The sequence below is a fragment of the Thermobia domestica genome, chromosome 3 (genome assembly GCF_964235325.1).
Source record: "Thermobia domestica chromosome 3, izTheDome1.hap1.1, whole genome shotgun sequence".
NCBI lineage: Eukaryota > Metazoa > Arthropoda > Insecta > Zygentoma > Lepismatidae > Thermobia > Thermobia domestica.
The window spans coordinates 188452822-188470963 of record NC_137456.1 but is presented as its reverse complement, the minus strand read 5'-3'; the positions used below and the strand labels follow the sequence as shown (position 1 = coordinate 188470963).

The following is an 18142-nucleotide window of genomic DNA, read 5'->3' as shown; positions in this document are numbered from 1 at the left end:
CGAGGAAGTAATAGACGGCAGGGTCATACAGTTTCTTCAGAGTACTTCGGACAAAATTTTTCATCAGGGCAAAACACCACCACATGTATATAGGTTTTGATTGCAGCACGTAGAAGTTTTACATCATGCTTGTTAGCCAAGATTTAGATATATTTTACAGTTCAGAAATTATAGTAATTTCTGTATAGCCTTGTAATGAGTTTGCGGTACCCATTTTACTACAGTTACACGCGCATTTTCTTGGTTTTTGCAGGAAAGTACATAAATATCCACAAACCTGGAATCAAACTAGGGATGATGAAACTTACCTGCTTCTACAAAATGTTCTAAAGTAGGAAATCTTTTCTTGACCCGAGGACTGATCATAGTGAACACCATCGTAAGGCACATACATACATAACGCATTATAGTTCTTCGCATAAGACGGCCTCGATCATCCTAAAATCAAAAAGTGTTACTATTATTAAGAGTGACAGATGTTACTCTATACACATTGTTATATAATGTATGCATGGATGACTTGGACTAAACAGGTGAAAAGTATAATCCAAAGAAATATGACCATTAAAAGTTAGATATTCATTTATTTGTTTATGTTTTCGTTTCCACGTTACCTTCCAAGGCTATATTTGTATGGTATTTGACTTAAATGTGAAAATAGAATTAAATGGCGTGCACTCCGAGGAAAGTCTAACGAAAATGTGTATCACACTTTAATCATTTAGCCTTGGGAAAACTTTATTTGCAAGATAATTCAGATATATGATATAGTTTTACATGTCCTACCATGAGCAAGAAGTAGCACTTTCTACGCTCCTTTTTAATTATGTTATTGCTTCCTTCAGTAAGATTTAATTTGAATTTAGCATCTTTCTTTAGCAACAATGCTACGCGAAGCAGAACTTACTGCTTAAGGTGGATCACTACCCGGAAGTCAGTATATATTTTAGCTCATTCCCTTAACTACTGCGCAATGAAATGTTATATATTATAAATATTGTACTATAAGATAGTTATGTTTCAGCTACAACACAAGGCACTGATTTATTTGGTTGTGTCAGCTGATATTGAAAAAGGTAACAAATAAAGGAAAATATTTGATTCGTTTTACAATGAGCACACAAGATGGCACTTGCTGTTAGATCTTACTAGAAGTGCTCAGTTTTATGAAATGGTTGTTTGTATGTGTAAAGTATTTTAAAGTAACGATCCTATTACGAAATAGATATATTGTTTGACCGTTTCTCTTGTTATGTTCCACATTTTATTTAAATATTAATTTACATTTAAGGAAGCCCCCGCCAAGTGAACTTTGTGGTGGACAAACACCGTGCTCGTGGGTTTTCTCGGGGTTCTCCCGTTTCCTCCCACTTTCTTCATTCCACCATTTCACTCATCTCTCATTATCACCGTCTCCTTTAGCCTAACCGGCATAACCGTGGGACGTAAAACTCAAAGATTTCATTTCATTTTTTACATTTAAGGAAATAGATTTTGAGAAGAAACTTGCGCAAAACGCCATAATGCGTTGTTGTCAAATTTGTAGGTTTACTGTGGTAGTGACAATAATAAAATTCCTGGACTTTAGCGTTACAGTTTGAGAAGCGGAACGTGACTGTGTATTGCTGTAAGGGTCGAAAACTAATTTCTCCAGTAAGTATCCAAGCAGAATTCTATGATTACTTCCTTTATTATCTGGAATCAGTAAACACTCGACACTCTCTGGCAACGCCGAACTATTTAAGCAGCGTTTAGCATAGCACCGAGAACACTTAGTGATCCACCTTAAAATAGGATATGAAGAACTATTGTGTTTATATTTAAGTACAGCGGCCCAAGCACACATCAAACACGATACTGCGTTAAAAAACATTCGTTAGCCACTTGGCGGTTGAAGGTGACTTCTAGACCCTATATTTACTGATTACTTGTTAAATATTTAGAGTTTCTAACTTTCACCATGAGATGTTGACATTTTTCATTCACTTGTTGGTCTTTTGTTATGTGTTGAAATATTTAACTGATTATCGTTTAACTAGTCTTGTTACCATCTTCTACAGTTACTATTTTTTTTACTATTCTTAAAAATAATCTAGCACTCTTTTACGTTACATTTTCTAAAGCAATAATCGCACAACACTTTCATTTGATGTCCATATTCCAGCGGCGGCTGGTACTACATATATGGTGTATATTTGTGCAACCGGATATTTTTTTATTTTTTTTTTTCAATACTAAAGATATCTTTAAGTATGAAAGTAGTGTATCAGTAACAAATAATCCTTTGCTCTTGAGCGCAAAACAGTATTGATGCATTTTTAAAAAAATCAATTTAAAAAAACTGAAAGAAAGAGAGTGATTTACATTTCTAGTTGCAGGAAGCGTTGCCACTGGAAGCAGTAAAATTGAGCATATGGCATCGAGCTCCTATCTCTCAACATGCGGAAATTGATTTATTTCTGCGTTGCTGGTATCCTTCTGTATTACCCGCTTCCAGTTTCACCCTGTTCCGCAACTGGTATAGAGTCAGCTTCTGTAATAGTTACGAATTCCTCCGCTTGACAGCGGTTGACTCAATTGATAGGGTGAGTAAGATATAGATGCTTGGAAGAAAGAAGTTGTTCACAAAACACAAACTCGCAAAGAACAAATACGCGTCTAGTGGTACCAGAGCGGATCCGGAACACAAAGGTGAAAATTCTTAGGATATGTTTTATTTTTAAAATAAAAAATATCCTATTGTGTGTGTGTGTGGGGGGGGGGTAATCGAGTCTCGAAGAAGAAAATATCTTACCACTGGTCTAATTCCTAGCTCTGTGTCTTTCGTTCACATGATCCCGTGTTCGATTTACGGCGGAGAGCATAAAAAACTAACTCAAATCATTCACTTTCAATACTCATCTGTCTTCTTTAGCATAAATTGCTGGAATGTTAAACTATTTTTTTTTTTTTTTTACATTTCCGAAGGAAAAAAATCTTAGATTTCATGCTTTTTTTATACTACAACAGCAGATAAAAGTACGTAGTTACTGAAAATGGACTTTTTGTTCTTTATATTCACACAAAGAAATGCTAAAAAAAATCACATTGTCAGAGGAGAGAGGTGTTTCTGTACCCTAAAGAAAACAAAGCGAAAATATTTGCAGTAGCGATGCTTTCTATTCAGAAAAACTCGGTGAGCAGCATTTCACATTTCAATGAAGCCACAGAAAAATTTGAAGCTCGAAAAGAACGAAGATAGACCTTCCTTAAATAATTTTGTTTAACTGCGTGCATGAATATATGCATTTTTTTTTTGTTGCATTTTTCTTCTTTTTGGGTTAACGATATCAGTCATGGCTTACAGCACATGCTACATATTGAATTTATCTCTTGTTCAATAACATGAGTGTAGAAGTTTTGTATATAAATAGTGTATAAACGTACATTGATAGTGGTTGTTTAAAAAAAAGGAAGTAGCTTATATATTAAATCAATATTAGAAAATACACCTTAATCAATAAATATACAAATAGATCTTAAAAGGACTTTCCTCTTCGTATTTCCTGAATATTTTTTGGATAAGACTCAAGAATACTGGCGGAGGGGAACACTTGCGCTTACCTACATACCTTTGATATTGCAACATTGCAACCGGTGTTTCTACATACTACGAACCGCCACTGCCATATTCAGTTGAGTTTGAAAATAAAGAATAATAAAACAGGATTGAGACACGACAAACAGTTGGAATGGTAGATTTCGATTTTTACAGAAAATATTACAAATTTCTGTCGAAAGTTTAGTATATATACTAATTCCAGAGTTTAATTTTGAAAGTTAAGCCCCTGTATTTCGTAAACTAATAAAAGGAAATAATAGTACGCCCGAACTGGTAATCTACGATTAGGATAAGTCAACAGAAAACAGTTAAGAAACTATTGGGCTTAATTAATGTCTATGTAGTTAAGTAACTTATTGCCTATGTAGAAAGTAAGTAGTTCGGGCTAATAACTAAGTAGAGCATATGATAAGACTTAAAAAAACTAGAATGAAATAACATGAGAGAAAATGTAGAATGCAACACAATTCACTACTGAAAGGTGTCCGAAAATCACTGCACGCTGTCAAAAGCACAATAGCACAAGAGAAAATTAATAAGATAACAATGACAGATTATCTTCGTCTTCTTATCGCCGTTTTCATTCGACGTTCCTCGGTGTCTTTCGTGTCGGATTCTCGTCTGATGCGTTATTTACAATCAAAAACACGTGCTGTGTTGACATGTGCATTTGTAGTGATGTCGGGATCCTTACACCCCCACACTAGAAAAAAGTAATCTGCAAGATTATTTTTGAGTAAAATACACAATTGTTATTAGCGAAAGTTATCTGCACCACAACACTGATACATTTGGATATACTGTATAGACACTAGAATACACTATAAACACTATAATACACTGAAAAATCACTATGATAAAACGTGTTATGATATATATATATATATATATATATATATATATATATATATATATATATATATATATATATATATATATATATAGTGGTAATAACACTATAGTTCCGTCCCATCTAAGCAGGATCAGTCACTATCATTTCCCTCAGACTGGGTAGGAGTGTCATCATTGTGATTAATAAATGTATAGTAGTTCACTAATTGTAGGTCGAGTATGTTGGTCATTAAAATCGGTGTTTATATTCACGTCACATCCATTATTTGTAGGTTACGTTGTTTGAATTTCGATCGTAGGCGCCGGTGAATTGAGTCCTTCTAATGGTGAAGATATGTTAGGCAATTGGTTAAGCTTTCGTTTTGTAACGCGACTTGTGAAAGGTGAAGCACGAATAAATTATTAGTACATTTAAGAAAAGGATAATTGTTGGTTTAGGATTTGGAAAATTTTCTTTTTAAAAAGGAAAAATAGAGAATGTGTATTTCTGGTCACTCTATATAATGATATATGGGCCTGATTTTATGAACATCCTGTATAAGGAGAAAATGTGACGTATTAAGCATGCAGGTACTTCGTATTGAAGATGCGGTACTAGAAACGAGAAAGCATATTATTTCGACCTTGCAAGGATTAATGACTTTTGAGACTAGAAAAGAGAGAAAAATGTTGATCTTGCATTATGCGAGAAGAACGGAAATACGAATGTAGCGAAGTTAAAGAACAGAATGAGATACAGCTTGTAGTTGAAATAAAGAAGTGCGATTTTATATCAGTGCATCTTTTCCTTTTTTCGTTTCTTCTGTTGTTGGCCCTTCTTCTGTTCCCGGTAAGTACTTGGAAATTTGTTAAATTCTTCTACTTGAATTTGTGCTTTTCTCTTCTTAATTTTGTATTCCCTTTGTTTGTTCCTCGTAGAATGGTTTCAAGCGGTTCACCGCAATTTCTTGAATTCTGTGCCTGAATTTAGGTGGTAATTCGTCTCGATACAAATTTGAGTTAAGCTTCTCCACAACTCGTGCCGGCCCTTCTTAGTGAATGGTAAAGTGTTCAGGTAAACCAACCTTTCTTGTAGGGTAATATACTAAAGAAAGTTCCCAGGATTATAAGTTGTCTGTCTATGGCGTTTGTCATAAAACTGCTTTTCTCTGTTATATGCCTGTTCCAGGTTATTTTGTACTTTCTTCCTGATGGCTGCTAATTTATTTCTGTCAATTTATATATGTTGTTTTTATTCGAGCGTACATTCTGTCGGGATCCTAGGTTCGTATCCGAATAACAAAAAGCTTGCTGAATATTTGGTCCATCCTTGTATGTAAGTATTAATGCCAAAAATAACGTGCGGTAACCATCTCTCCCAATCCGCATGGTGTTCTAGTACGAAAAATTTGAGACAATTTTGTATAATTTTTTGGTTTGTTCTACTAATCCTATTGAAGCATGACTATATATGTATGAATACTTCTAGGCGAAATCGTACTTCTGCGCTAAGTGTTGCAAACGAGCCGCCCCATGTACTGGATGTTGGTCCCAATACAGCGTTGTAAATGCTCCGAATTTGAGAATGATATCACATTCCTAAAAGTTCTCTATATTTTCCGCATTTACTACGTCCACTGTTTTTGCAATCAAATAGCGTGTAGCTAATTCCGTGGCAACTAATATGTATTTATTTCTTCCTTCTTTACTTGGAAATGGCCCGAGTTCGTCATATACCCATGTTGTTGCTATCTCTCCCACTGGATGATGTAGTAGTTCGGCCTGCTTCTTTTGTGGTAGTTTCTTTAAATGTTGGTAGTCCTAACACGTACATATTTTGTGAGCAAAATAGCTTTTGAGATGCGGCATATAACATTTCCTTAGGGCGGTTTTATACGATTTTGAGAAACCAAAGTGAGGGTTGGTCGCTTGGCGGTGGAAGGTTGTGAACAACAAGTTGGCTAGCGATTTGGGTATGCATAGAAGATATAATAAACCGTAATCAGGATGGTTTTGCTTTCTATATAATATGCCCTTTTTAAGACAAAAAATCTTGCTGATTTAACTGTAGAGACCTTGTCCGGCTCCTTCCCTTCTAAAACAGAAATGATGTCCGTATAATTGTCGTCCCTACGTTGCCCTCTTGTGATATTTGACAAGTTGTTATTTTGCACTTCTATAGTATTAAAACTGGAGACTATTTGACCTGAAGGCATGATAATCTTCGCCTTTTTCGTCGCTAGTTTCTTCTTTTCTTCTTCTTTCTTGATGTCTTGCGTTTGTTCGAGCCTATTGATTATATCTGCTGGATGTTTGGACCCTGGTAGGTACTGTATATCGAAAGCATAATCGGCCAAGAATAGTTTGTATCTGGTATATTTTCCGACTTTATCAGGTTGTGTGTTCATCGTCGCTATGCACTATACGTCTACGTAAAGATTAAATCTTCTATTTAGCAAACAATATTATATGCGAAGTATATATGAGTGCGTACAATTCTTTCTGCCATATGGTAGCCTTCTGTTCAGTTTTAGTCAATCTTCGAGAACAGTAGGCAACCACCTTCTCAATGTCAGTTTATGAGTAATAGCAAGCGAGAATTCCAGCTATTTGAAATAAACTGCTATCGTTATAGATGCTGATTTCTAGCGAGTCATCAAAAGGAGTGAGTAATGGGGTGTTTAATATGTCTTCTTTCAATTCTTCAAAAAGAACATCGTGTTTTTCTGTCCATTTAAATTTAGATTTAGATGTTACTAATTGCTGGAAAGGCTCGATTTTTATCGTAAAATATTTGATATGCACTCTAAAGTACGAACATAGGCTGATAAAAGTTTTGAGAATCCGTTTTGTAATCGGTCTCTTAAAATTCCGTATTTTCTTGGCTATCTTTGGAGATATTTTAATGGATTCCCCACTAACAAGGTGTCCTAATACGTTAAGCTCACGGTAACCTATGTGCGTCTTCTTAGGTGATGCCCGAAAATCGTGTTTTCTAAGCTTCTGAAATAGTAATTCTAAATCCTGCAAGTGCTGTAGAAATTTATATGCACTGCTGACAAGGTCATCCGCAAAACTTGTAATCCTATCGGGTAGTCCCTCCAAAATCATCCTCGGTTTGACACTGAGACTTTGAGAGCTCGTCTTGTGCTCCATTGTGCACCTCAAAAATTAATGATTTTCTATTATGATTGAGTTCGAAGGTCATGTATTTGCGGCTCTTAGATGCAACAAAATTTAGAAGTATGAATTCGAAAAGTCAATAGTTGTTATACAGTTTTTCCCCTTTATAGAGTTTAAAACGTCCTCTGTTGATTGAAATTTCATCGATAAATATTTGGTATAGCTGTTACACTTCTGTAGATTAAAAACTATCCGGAATTCTTGCGTATTAGGTTTCCTGAGCACCAGAAGTGGAGAGTAGTATTCATTATTGTTGTGTGCCTAATTATTTTTGCCTTGATATAGTCTAGAATCTGTTTGTCTACCTGGTTCCTGATATGTAATGGAATTGGTGGGGAACGGTCGTGAAATACAGCAGACTTTGAAATCCTAATTTTATGAATATATTCCCTAAATTAACCGATGTCGTTAGGGGCATACGTAAAAACGATCCCGATATTTAAACAATAAATCATAAACTGCTTGTTATTGCTTTTTGTATAAGTTGGCGTTGACGACAAAGAGCTCGTTATTGAATAGTTTCTCTGTGTATTTTAAGCGTTCTTCAGTTTTTTCTTTTGTCTTAAACTGGTACGCTCTTCTACAAAATTTGGTTCTTTTAAGGCGTTAAAAGAAATTTCGTGCCCTTCCTCAAGAACCGCCCCTGGCGTATTCCTTTTTATAGTGACTCGGTTGCCATTAGGATTTGAAATTAAAATTGTCATTTTGTTTGCTTTTATCTTCTGGTCGAGAGCATTTAACCAGTTTCTCGAGTATTCCAGGAAGCAATGATATATACAAGAATTCCGCATCAGCTATTTTTTCTTTCCTGCCACTTGAATGAACGTATGTTAGAGTGGAGGTAAAGTTATTTGCTTAGTCACGTACAAACAGTTTTGGTCTGTCTGCGATATTATCTGAGTTGTAAAAGCTGACAGCGTATTTTCTTTGCTCTCCGCTGGTAGCTGTGGCTTCCGTGGACGTTTAAAGAGAGATTAAATTCTTATTTAATGTGATGGTGGAATGCGAACGTTGGAGAAAGTATATTCCTATAATTATTGGCATTGTCCTGTCAATTACTCGAAAGTAATGAGTAAATGTTGTTTGACCTATTTTAATTTTATCAGTGCTATTTGATTGAAACAAATATTGTTTCCTGAAATTCCTTTCACTTGTCTGGAATGGAATTAGACTCGTCCCAGGGGGGCAAGGTATTGGCTGCCCAGAGCGATATCGTGCTACCGGTATCAATTATTGTATTCTGATGACCTGATTTAGTTTTAATTGTTAAATGTGACCTGTTATTTTCGTTTTCTAGGGCAATTTTTTTTTCTCTGTCAATTGTCCTGATTGTTCTTGTATCACAGGAATTTCACAATTTATGTTATTGTGCTTGGTAGTTTCTCTTTGGTTTCCCTGTTCCGAATGATGATAACTGTCGCCCCCCTCAGCCCAAGGCAGCGTCGCGAGGCTTGGTTGTAGTAAGGATCCCTAGTCCAATGTGACCTCGGGTAAGGATAGGTGTATCCCAAGTCCAATCCGACCTCAGGGCAGGTGTTGGTTAGTTGATCGGTTGGTCGATTGCTGCCAGGTCGCTCGGTGGTCGGGCTTTTATCTATCCTCTTGGGGTCCTTTCGTGAGGTCCGTCTTCATTCGGTGTTCCTCGGTGTCTTTCGTGTCGGCTTCTCGTCTGCTACGCTGTTTACAATCAAAGACACGTGTTGTGTTGACATGTGCTTTTGTCGTGATGTGGCGATCATTACAATATATATCAAGCAACCTTGAAAATTATCTTCTTTTAGTACAATGTATACAGTATCTTTTAAATTATGATCAATTTCACTTCAATAAAATAAAAAATGTTTAGAAAAAACATATGGAAGTTAAAAGCTCACGAAGATACTCGAGCTTTCCGAGATAATCTCGGTAATGCCGTATTACTGTATTTGTGCATCTCAACGGAAGCTGTGCAGGGTCATTCCACGAGGTCGGTCAAGATGGAGTTCCACATCGCCATTTACAAAAATAATTTATCCCAGAGTTTTGTACTAGTTTTGTACTGTTTTGTATCAACAATAAAAAGTTTTGAACCAGTCCCAAAATGTCCCAAATTTTAGATTTTAGTGTGGAACTCCAACTTCACCTCTGAGTTCTACATTCGCCGATTTGCATCAAAATGCCCTCATTACATAAACAAAGTTTTGTACTGTTTTGTAACAACAATAAAATGTTTTGTACCAGTCCCAAAATGTCCCAAATTTTAGATTTTAGTGTGGAACTCCAACTTGACCTCTGAGTTCTACATTCGCCGATTTGCATCAAAATGCCCTCATTACATAAACCAAGTTTTGTACTGTTTTGTACCAACAATAAAAAGTTTTGTACCAGTCCCAAAATGTTCCAAATTCAATCTTCTAATTTGAGACACATAAACAAATCTCAGTCCCATTAACACATATATCAATAGTAATGCTCCCATTAGATAAAGAAAGTTCTGTACTATTTTGTAGAAAAAAAACTTTTGTACCTGTCCCAAAATGTCCCAAATTCCACATTCTAATGCTAAACACTAAGTTCAAGTTGGAGTTCATCATAACCCGATTTCTTTCAAAATTCACTCATTAGATAAAGAAAGTTTTGTACTGTTTTGTACCAACAAAAAAAAGTTTTGTACCAGTCCCAAAATGTCCCAAATTAGAAGTTTGAATTTGGGACACATAAACAAATCTAAGTCCCATATACACATATATCAATGATAATGGTTTCACTAGATAGTTTTGTACTGTTTTGTACCAACAATAAAAAGTTTTGTACCTGTCCCCAAATGTCACAAATTCCACATTCTAATGCAGAAAACTAAGGTTAAGTTGGAGTTCCAAATAGCCCGATTTCTTTCAAAATGGTCTCATTAGATCAAGAAAGTTTTGTACTGTTTCGTACCAACAATAAAAAGTTTTGTACCAGATCCAAAATTTCCTAAATTCAAACTTCTAATTTGAGACACATAAACAAATCTTAGTCCGATTAACAAACAAATTAATGATAATGCTCTCATTAGATATGGAAGGTTTTGTACTGTTTTGTACCAACAATAAAAAGTATTGTACCTGTCCCAAAATGTCCCAAATTCCACATTGTAATGCGGAACAGTAAGGTCAAGTTCGAGTTCCACATAGCCCGATTTCTTTCTTAATCGTCCCGTTAAATAAAGAAACATTTGTACTGTTTTGTAAGAATAAAAGGTTTTGTACCAGTCCCAAAATATTCCAAATTAGAAGTTTGAATTTGGGATACATAAACAAATCTCAGTCCCATAAACACATATATCAATGATAATGGTCTCATTAGATAAAGAAAGTTTTATACTGTTTTGTACTAACAATAAAAAGTTTTGTACCTATCCCAAAATGTCCCAAATTCCACATTCTAATGCTGAATACTAAGGTCAAGTTGGAGTTCATCATAGCCCGATTTCTTTCAAAATCGTCTCATTAGATAAAAATGTTTTTATATGTTTTGTACCAAAAATAAAAGGATTTGTACCTGTCCCAAAATGTCCCATATTCACCACATACTAATGCGGAACACTAAAATCAAGTAGGAGTTCCACATAGCCCGATTTCTTTCAAAATCGTCTCATTACCTAAAGAAAGTTTTGTACTGTTTTGTACCAAGAAGAAAAAGTTTTCTACCTGTCCCAAAATGTCCCAAATTCCACATTCTAATTCGGAACACTAAGATCAAGTTGGAGTTCCATATAGCCCGATTTCTTTCAAAATCGTCTCATTAGAAAAAGAAAGTTTTGTAATATTTTGTGCCAACATTAGAAAGTTTTATACCTGTCCCCAAATGTCCCAAATTGCACATTCTAATACTGAAAACATAGGTCAAGTTGCAGTTTTATATAGATCGATTTCTTTCAAAATCGTCTCATTAGATAACGAAAGTTCTGTACTGTTTTGTACCAACAATAAAAAGTTTTGTACCAGTCCCAAAATGTCCCAAATTCAAACTTCTAATTTGAGACACATAAACAAATGTTAGTCCGATTAACAAATATATCAATGATAATGGTATTATTGGATAAAGAAAGTTTTGTACTGTTTTGTACCAGCAATAAAATGTTTTGTACCTGTCCCAAAATGTTCCAAATTCCAGATTCTTATGCGGATCACTAAGGTCAAGTTGGAGTTACTCAAAGCCCGATTTCTTTCAAAATCATCCCATTAAATAAAGTTATGTACTGTTTTGTACCAATAATAAAAAGTTTTGTACCTGTCCCAAAATGTCCTAAATTAGAAGTTTGAATTTGGGACTCATAAACAAATCTCAGTCCCATAAACTCATATATCAATGTTAATGGCCTCATTAGATAAAGAAATTTTTGTACTGTTTTGTACCAACACTAAAAAAGTTTGTACCTGTCCCGAAATGTCCCAAATTCCAGATTCTAATGCGGAACATTAAGGTCAAGTTGGAGTTCCACATAGCCCGATTTATTTCATAATCGTCCATTTCAATCATAAAAGTTTTGTAGTGTTTTGTACCAACAATGAAACGTTTTGTACCAGTCCCAAAATGTCCTAAATTAGAAGTTTGAATTTGGGACTCATAAACAAATCTCAGTCCCATAAACTCATATATCAATGTTAATGGCCTCATTAGATCAAGAATGTTTTGTGCTGTTTTGTACAAACAATAAAAAGGTTTGTACCTGTCCCAAATTGCTCCAAATTCCACATTCTAATGCTGAACACTAAGGTCAAGTTTGAGTTTCTCATAGAACGATTTCTTTCAAAATCGTCTCATTAGATAAAACATTATTTTAATGTTTTGTACCAAAAACAAAATTCTTTCTATCTGTCCCAAAATGTCCCAAATTTACCACATACTAATGCGGAACACTAAAATCAAGTAGGAGTTCCACATAGCCCGATTTCTTTCAAAATCGTCTCATTAGATAAAAAAGTTTTTTAATGTTTTGTACCAAAAAAATATTTTGTACCTGTCCCAAAATATCCCAAATTCCACAGTCTCATGCGGAACACTAAGATAAGGTTGGAGTTCCATGTAGACCGATTTCTTTCAAAATCGTCTCATTAGAAAATGAAAGTTTTGTAATGTTTTGTGCCAACATTAAAATGTTTTATGCCCGTCCCCAAATGTCCCAAATTCCACATTCTAATGCTGAACACAAAGATCTAGCTGGAGTTCAACAAAGCCCGATTTCTTTCAAAATTATCTCATTAGATAACGAAAGTTTTGTACTCTTTTGTACCAACAATAAAAAGTTTTGTACCAGTCCCAGAATGTCCCAAATTCAAACTTCTAATTTGAGACACATAAACAAATCTTAGTCCGATTAACAAATATATCAATGACTATGGTCTCATTAGATCAAGAAAGTTTTCTACTGTTTTCTACCAGGAATAAAATATTTTGTACCTGTTTCAAAATGTTCCAAATTCCAGATTCTTATGCGGAACACTAAGGTCAAGTTGGAGTTACTCAAAGCCCGATTTCTTTCAAAATCATCCCATTAAATAAAGAAAGTTTTGTACTGTTTTGTACCAAAAATAAAAAGTTTTGTACCAGTCCCAAAATGTCCCAAATTAGAAGTTTGAATTTGGGACTCATAAACAAATCTCAGTCCCATAAACTCATATATCAATGTTAATGGTCTCATTAGATAAAGACAATTTTGTACTGTTGTGTACCAGCAATAAAATGTTCTGTACCAGTCCCAAAATGTCCCAAATTAGAAGTTTGAATTTGGGATACATAAACAAATCTCAGTCTTATAAACACATATATCAATGATAATGGTCTCATTAGATAAAGAAAGTTTTCCACTGTTTTGTACCAACAATAAAAATTTTGTACCAGTCCCAAAATGTCCCAAATTCAACATTCTAATGCGGAATACTGAGGTCAAGTTGGAGTTCCACATAGCCCGATTACTTTCAAAATCGTCTCATTAGATAAAGAAAGTTTTGTACATTTTTGTACCAACAATAAAAAGTTTGGTACCTGTAATAAAATGTCCCAAATTGCACATTTTAATGCTGAACTCTAAGGTCAAGTTGGAGTTTCACATAGATCGATTTCTTTCAAAATCGTCTCATTAGATAACGAAAGTTCTGTACTGTTTTGTACCAACAATAAAAAGTTTTGAACCAGTCCCAAAATGTCCCAAATGAGAAGTTTGAATTTTGGATACATAAAAAAATCTAAGTCCCATAAACACATATATCAATGATAATGGTCTCATTAGATAAAGAAAGTTTTGTACTGTTTTGTACCAACAATAAAAATTTTGTACCAGTCCCAAAATGTCCCAAATTCCACATTCTAATGCGGAATACTGAGGTCAAGTTGGAGTTCCACATAGCCAGATTTCTTTCAAAATCGACTCATTAGATAAAGAAAGTTTCGTACATTTTTGTACCAACAATAAAAAGATTTGTACCGGTCCCCAAATGTCCAAAATTGCACATTCTAATGCTGAACACTAAGGTCAAGTTGGAGTTCCACATAGCCCGATCTCTTTCAAAATCGTTTCATTAGATAAAGAAAGTTTCGTACATTTTTGTACCAACAATAAAAAGTTTGGTACCTGTCATAAAATGTCCCAAATTGCACATTTTAATGCTGAACACTAAGGTCAAGTTGGAGTTTCACATAGATCGATTTCTTTCAAAATCGTCTCATTAGATAAAGGAAGTTTTGTAATGTTTTGTGCCAACATTAAAAAGATTTGTACCTGTCCCCAAATGTCCAAAGTTACACATTCTAATGCTGAACACTAAGGTCAAGTTGAAGTTTTACATAGATCGATTTCTTTCAAAATCGTCTCATTAGATAACGAAAGTTTTGTACTGTTTTGTACCAACAATAAAAAGTTTTGTACCAATCCCAAAATGTCCCAAATTCAAACTTCTAATTTCAGACACAAAAACAAATCTTAGTCCGGTAACAAATATATCAATGATAATGGTCTCATTAGATAAAGAAAGTTTTGTACTGTTTTGTACCAACAATAAAAATTTTGTACCAGTCCCAAAATGTCCCAAATTCCACATTCTAATGCGGAATACTGAGGTCAAGTTGGAGTTCCACATAGCCCGATTTCTTTCAAAATCGTCTCATTAGATAAAGAAAGTTTTGTACATTTTTGTACCAATAATAAAAAGTTTTGTACCTGTCTCAAAATGTTCCGAATTCCACATTCTATTGCTGAATACTAAAGTCAAGTTGGAGTTCCTCATGGCCCGATTTCTTTAAAAATCGTCTCATTAGATAAAAAAAGTTTTTTTACTGTTTTGTACAAAAAATAAAATGTTTTTTAACTGTCCCAAAATGTATCAAATTCCACATTCTAATGCGGAACACTAAGGTCAAGTTGGAGTTCCACATAGCCCGATCTCTTTCAAAATCGTCTCATTAGATAAGGAAAGTTTTGTAGTGTTTTGCGCCAACATTAAAAAGATTTGTACCGGTCCCCAAATGTCCAAAATTGCACATTCTAATGCTGAACACTAAGGTCAAGTTGGAGTTCCACATAGCCCGATCTCTTTCAAAATCGTCTCATTAGATAAAGAAAGTTTCGTACATTTTTGTACCAACAATAAAAAGTTTGGTACCTGTCATAAAATGTCCCAAATTGCACATTTTAATGCTGAACACTAATGTCAAGTTGGAGTTTCACATAGATCGATTTCTTTCAAAATCGTCTCATTAGATAAAGGAAGTTTTGTAATGTTTTGTGCCAACATTAAAAAGATTTGTACCTGCCCCAAATGTCCCAAATTGCACATTCTAATGCTGCACACTAAGGTCAAGTTGGAGTTTCACATAGATCGATTTCTTTCAAAATCGTCTCATTAGATAACGAAAGTTCTGTACTGTTTTGTACCAACAATAAAAAGTTTTGTACCAGTCCCAAAATGTCCCAAATGAGAAGTTTGAATTTTGGATACATAAAAAATCTCAGTCCTATAAACACATATATCAATGATAATGGTCTCATTAGATAAAGAAAGTTCCGTACTGTCTTGTACCAACAATAAAAATTTTGTACCAGTCCCAAAATGTCCCAAATTCCACATTCTAATGCGGAATACTGAGGTCAAGTTGGAGTTCCACATAGCCCGATTTCTTTCAAAATCGTCCCATTAGATAAAGAAAGTTTCGTACATTTTTGTACCAACAAAAAAAGTTTTGTACCTGTCCCAAAATGTTCCGAATTCCACATTCTATTGCTGAATACTAAGGTCAAGTTGGAGTTCCTCATAGCCCGATTTCTTTCAAAATCGTCTCATTAGATAAAAAATGTTTTTTACTGTTCTGTAACAAAAATAAAATGTTTTTTACCTGTCCCAAAATGTATCAAATTCCACATTCTAATGCGGAACACTAAGATCAAGTTGGAGTTCCATATAGCCCGATGTCTTTCAAAATCGTCTCGTTAGAAAAAGAAAGTTTTGTAATGTTTTGCGCCAACATTAAAAACATTGTTACCTGTCCCCAGATGTCCAAAGTTACACATTCTAATGCTGAACACTAAGGTCAAGTTGAAGTTTTACGTAGATCGATTTCTTTCAAAATCGTCTCATTAGATAACGAAAGTTTTGTACTGTTTTGTACCAACAATAAAAAGTTTTGTACCAATCCCAAAATGTCCCAAATTCAAACTTCTCATTTGAGACACAAAAACAAACCTTAGTCCGGTAACAAATATATCAATGATAATGGTCTCATTAGATAAAGAAAGTTTTGTACTGTTTTGTACCAACAATAAAAATTTTGTACCAGTCCCAAAATGTCCCAAATTCCACATTCTAATGCGGAATACTGAGGTCAAGTTGGAGTTCCACATAGCCCGATTTCTTTCAAAATCGTCTCATTAGATAAAGAAAGTTTTGTACATTTTTGTACCAATAATAAAAAGTTTTGTACCTGTCTCAAAATGTTCCGAATTCCACATTCTATTGCTGAATACTAAAGTCAAGTTGGAGTTCCTCATGGCCCGATTTCTTTAAAAATCGTCTCATTAGATAAAAAAAGTTTTTTTACTGTTTTGTACAAAAAATAAAATGTTTTTTAACTGTCCCAAAATGTATCAAATTCCACATTCTAATGCGGAACACTAAGGTCAAGTTGGAGTTCCACATAGCCCGATCTCTTTCAAAATCGTCTCATTAGATAAGGAAAGTTTTGTAGTGTTTTGCGCCAACATTAAAAAGATTTGTACCGGTCCCCAAATGTCCAAAATTGCACATTCTAATGCTGAACACTAAGGTCAAGTTGGAGTTCCACATAGCCCGATCTCTTTCAAAATCGTCTCATTAGATAAAGAAAGTTTCGTACATTTTTGTACCAACAATAAAAAGTTTGGTACCTGTCATAAAATGTCCCAAATTGCACATTTTAATGCTGAACACTAAGGTCAAGTTGGAGTTTCACATAGATCGATTTCTTTCAAAATCGTCTCATTAGATAAAGGAAGTTTTGTAATGTTTTGTGCCAACATTAAAAAGATTTGTACCTGCCCCAAATGTCCCAAATTGCACATTCTAATGCTGCACACTAAGGTCAAGTTGGAGTTTCACATAGATCGATTTCTTTCAAAATCGTCTCATTAGATAACGAAAGTTCTGTACTGTTTTGTACCAACAATAAAAAGTTTTGTACCAGTCCCAAAATGTCCCAAATGAGAAGTTTGAATTTTGGATACATAAAAAATCTCAGTCCTATAAACACATATATCAATGATAATGGTCTCATTAGATAAAGAAAGTTCCGTACTGTCTTGTACCAACAATAAAAATTTTGTACCAGTCCCAAAATGTCCCAAATTCCACATTCTAATGCGGAATACTGAGGTCAAGTTGGAGTTCCATATAGCCCGATGTCTTTCAAAATCGTCTCGTTAGAAAAAGAAAGTTTTGTAATGTTTTGCGCCAACATTAAAAACATTGTTACCTGTCCCCAAATGTCCAAAGTTACACATTCTAATGCTGAACACTAAGGTCAAGTTGAAGTTTTACGTAGATCGATTTCTTTCAAAATCGTCCCATTAGATAAAGAAAGTTTCGTACATTTTTGTACCAACAAAAAAAGTTTTGTACCTGTCCCAAAATGTTCCGAATTCCACATTCTATTGCTGAATACTAAGGTCAAGTTGGAGTTCCTCATAGCCCGATTTCTTTCAAAATCGTCTCATTAGATAAAAAATGTTTTTTACTGTTCTGTAACAAAAATAAAATGTTTTTTACCTGTCCCAAAATGTATCAAATTCCACATTCTAATGCGGAACACTAAGATCAAGTTGGAGTTCCATATAGCCCGATGTCTTTCAAAATCGTCTCGTTAGAAAAAGAAAGTTTTGTAATGTTTTTCGCCAACATTAAAAACATTGTTACCTGTCCCCAAATGTCCAAAGTTACACATTCTAATGCTGAACACTAAGGTCAAGTTGAAGTTTTACGTAGATCGATTTCTTTCAAAATCGTCTCATTAGATAACGAAAGTTTTGTACTGTTTTGT

At 34.5% G+C, this 18142-nt stretch overlaps 1 protein-coding gene across 1 annotated transcript in view; it reads right to left on the bottom strand.

Moving 5' to 3' along the window:
• LOC145681559 (bestrophin-4-like) overlaps positions 1 to 18142 on the bottom strand; it is a 1326494-nt gene that overhangs the window by 862791 nt on the left and 445561 nt on the right. The window contains exon 4 of the mRNA XM_081753197.1: positions 309 to 438. Coding sequence (XP_081609323.1) covers positions 309 to 438 — 130 coding nt within the window. The remainder of the gene's footprint in view (positions 1 to 308; positions 439 to 18142) is intronic.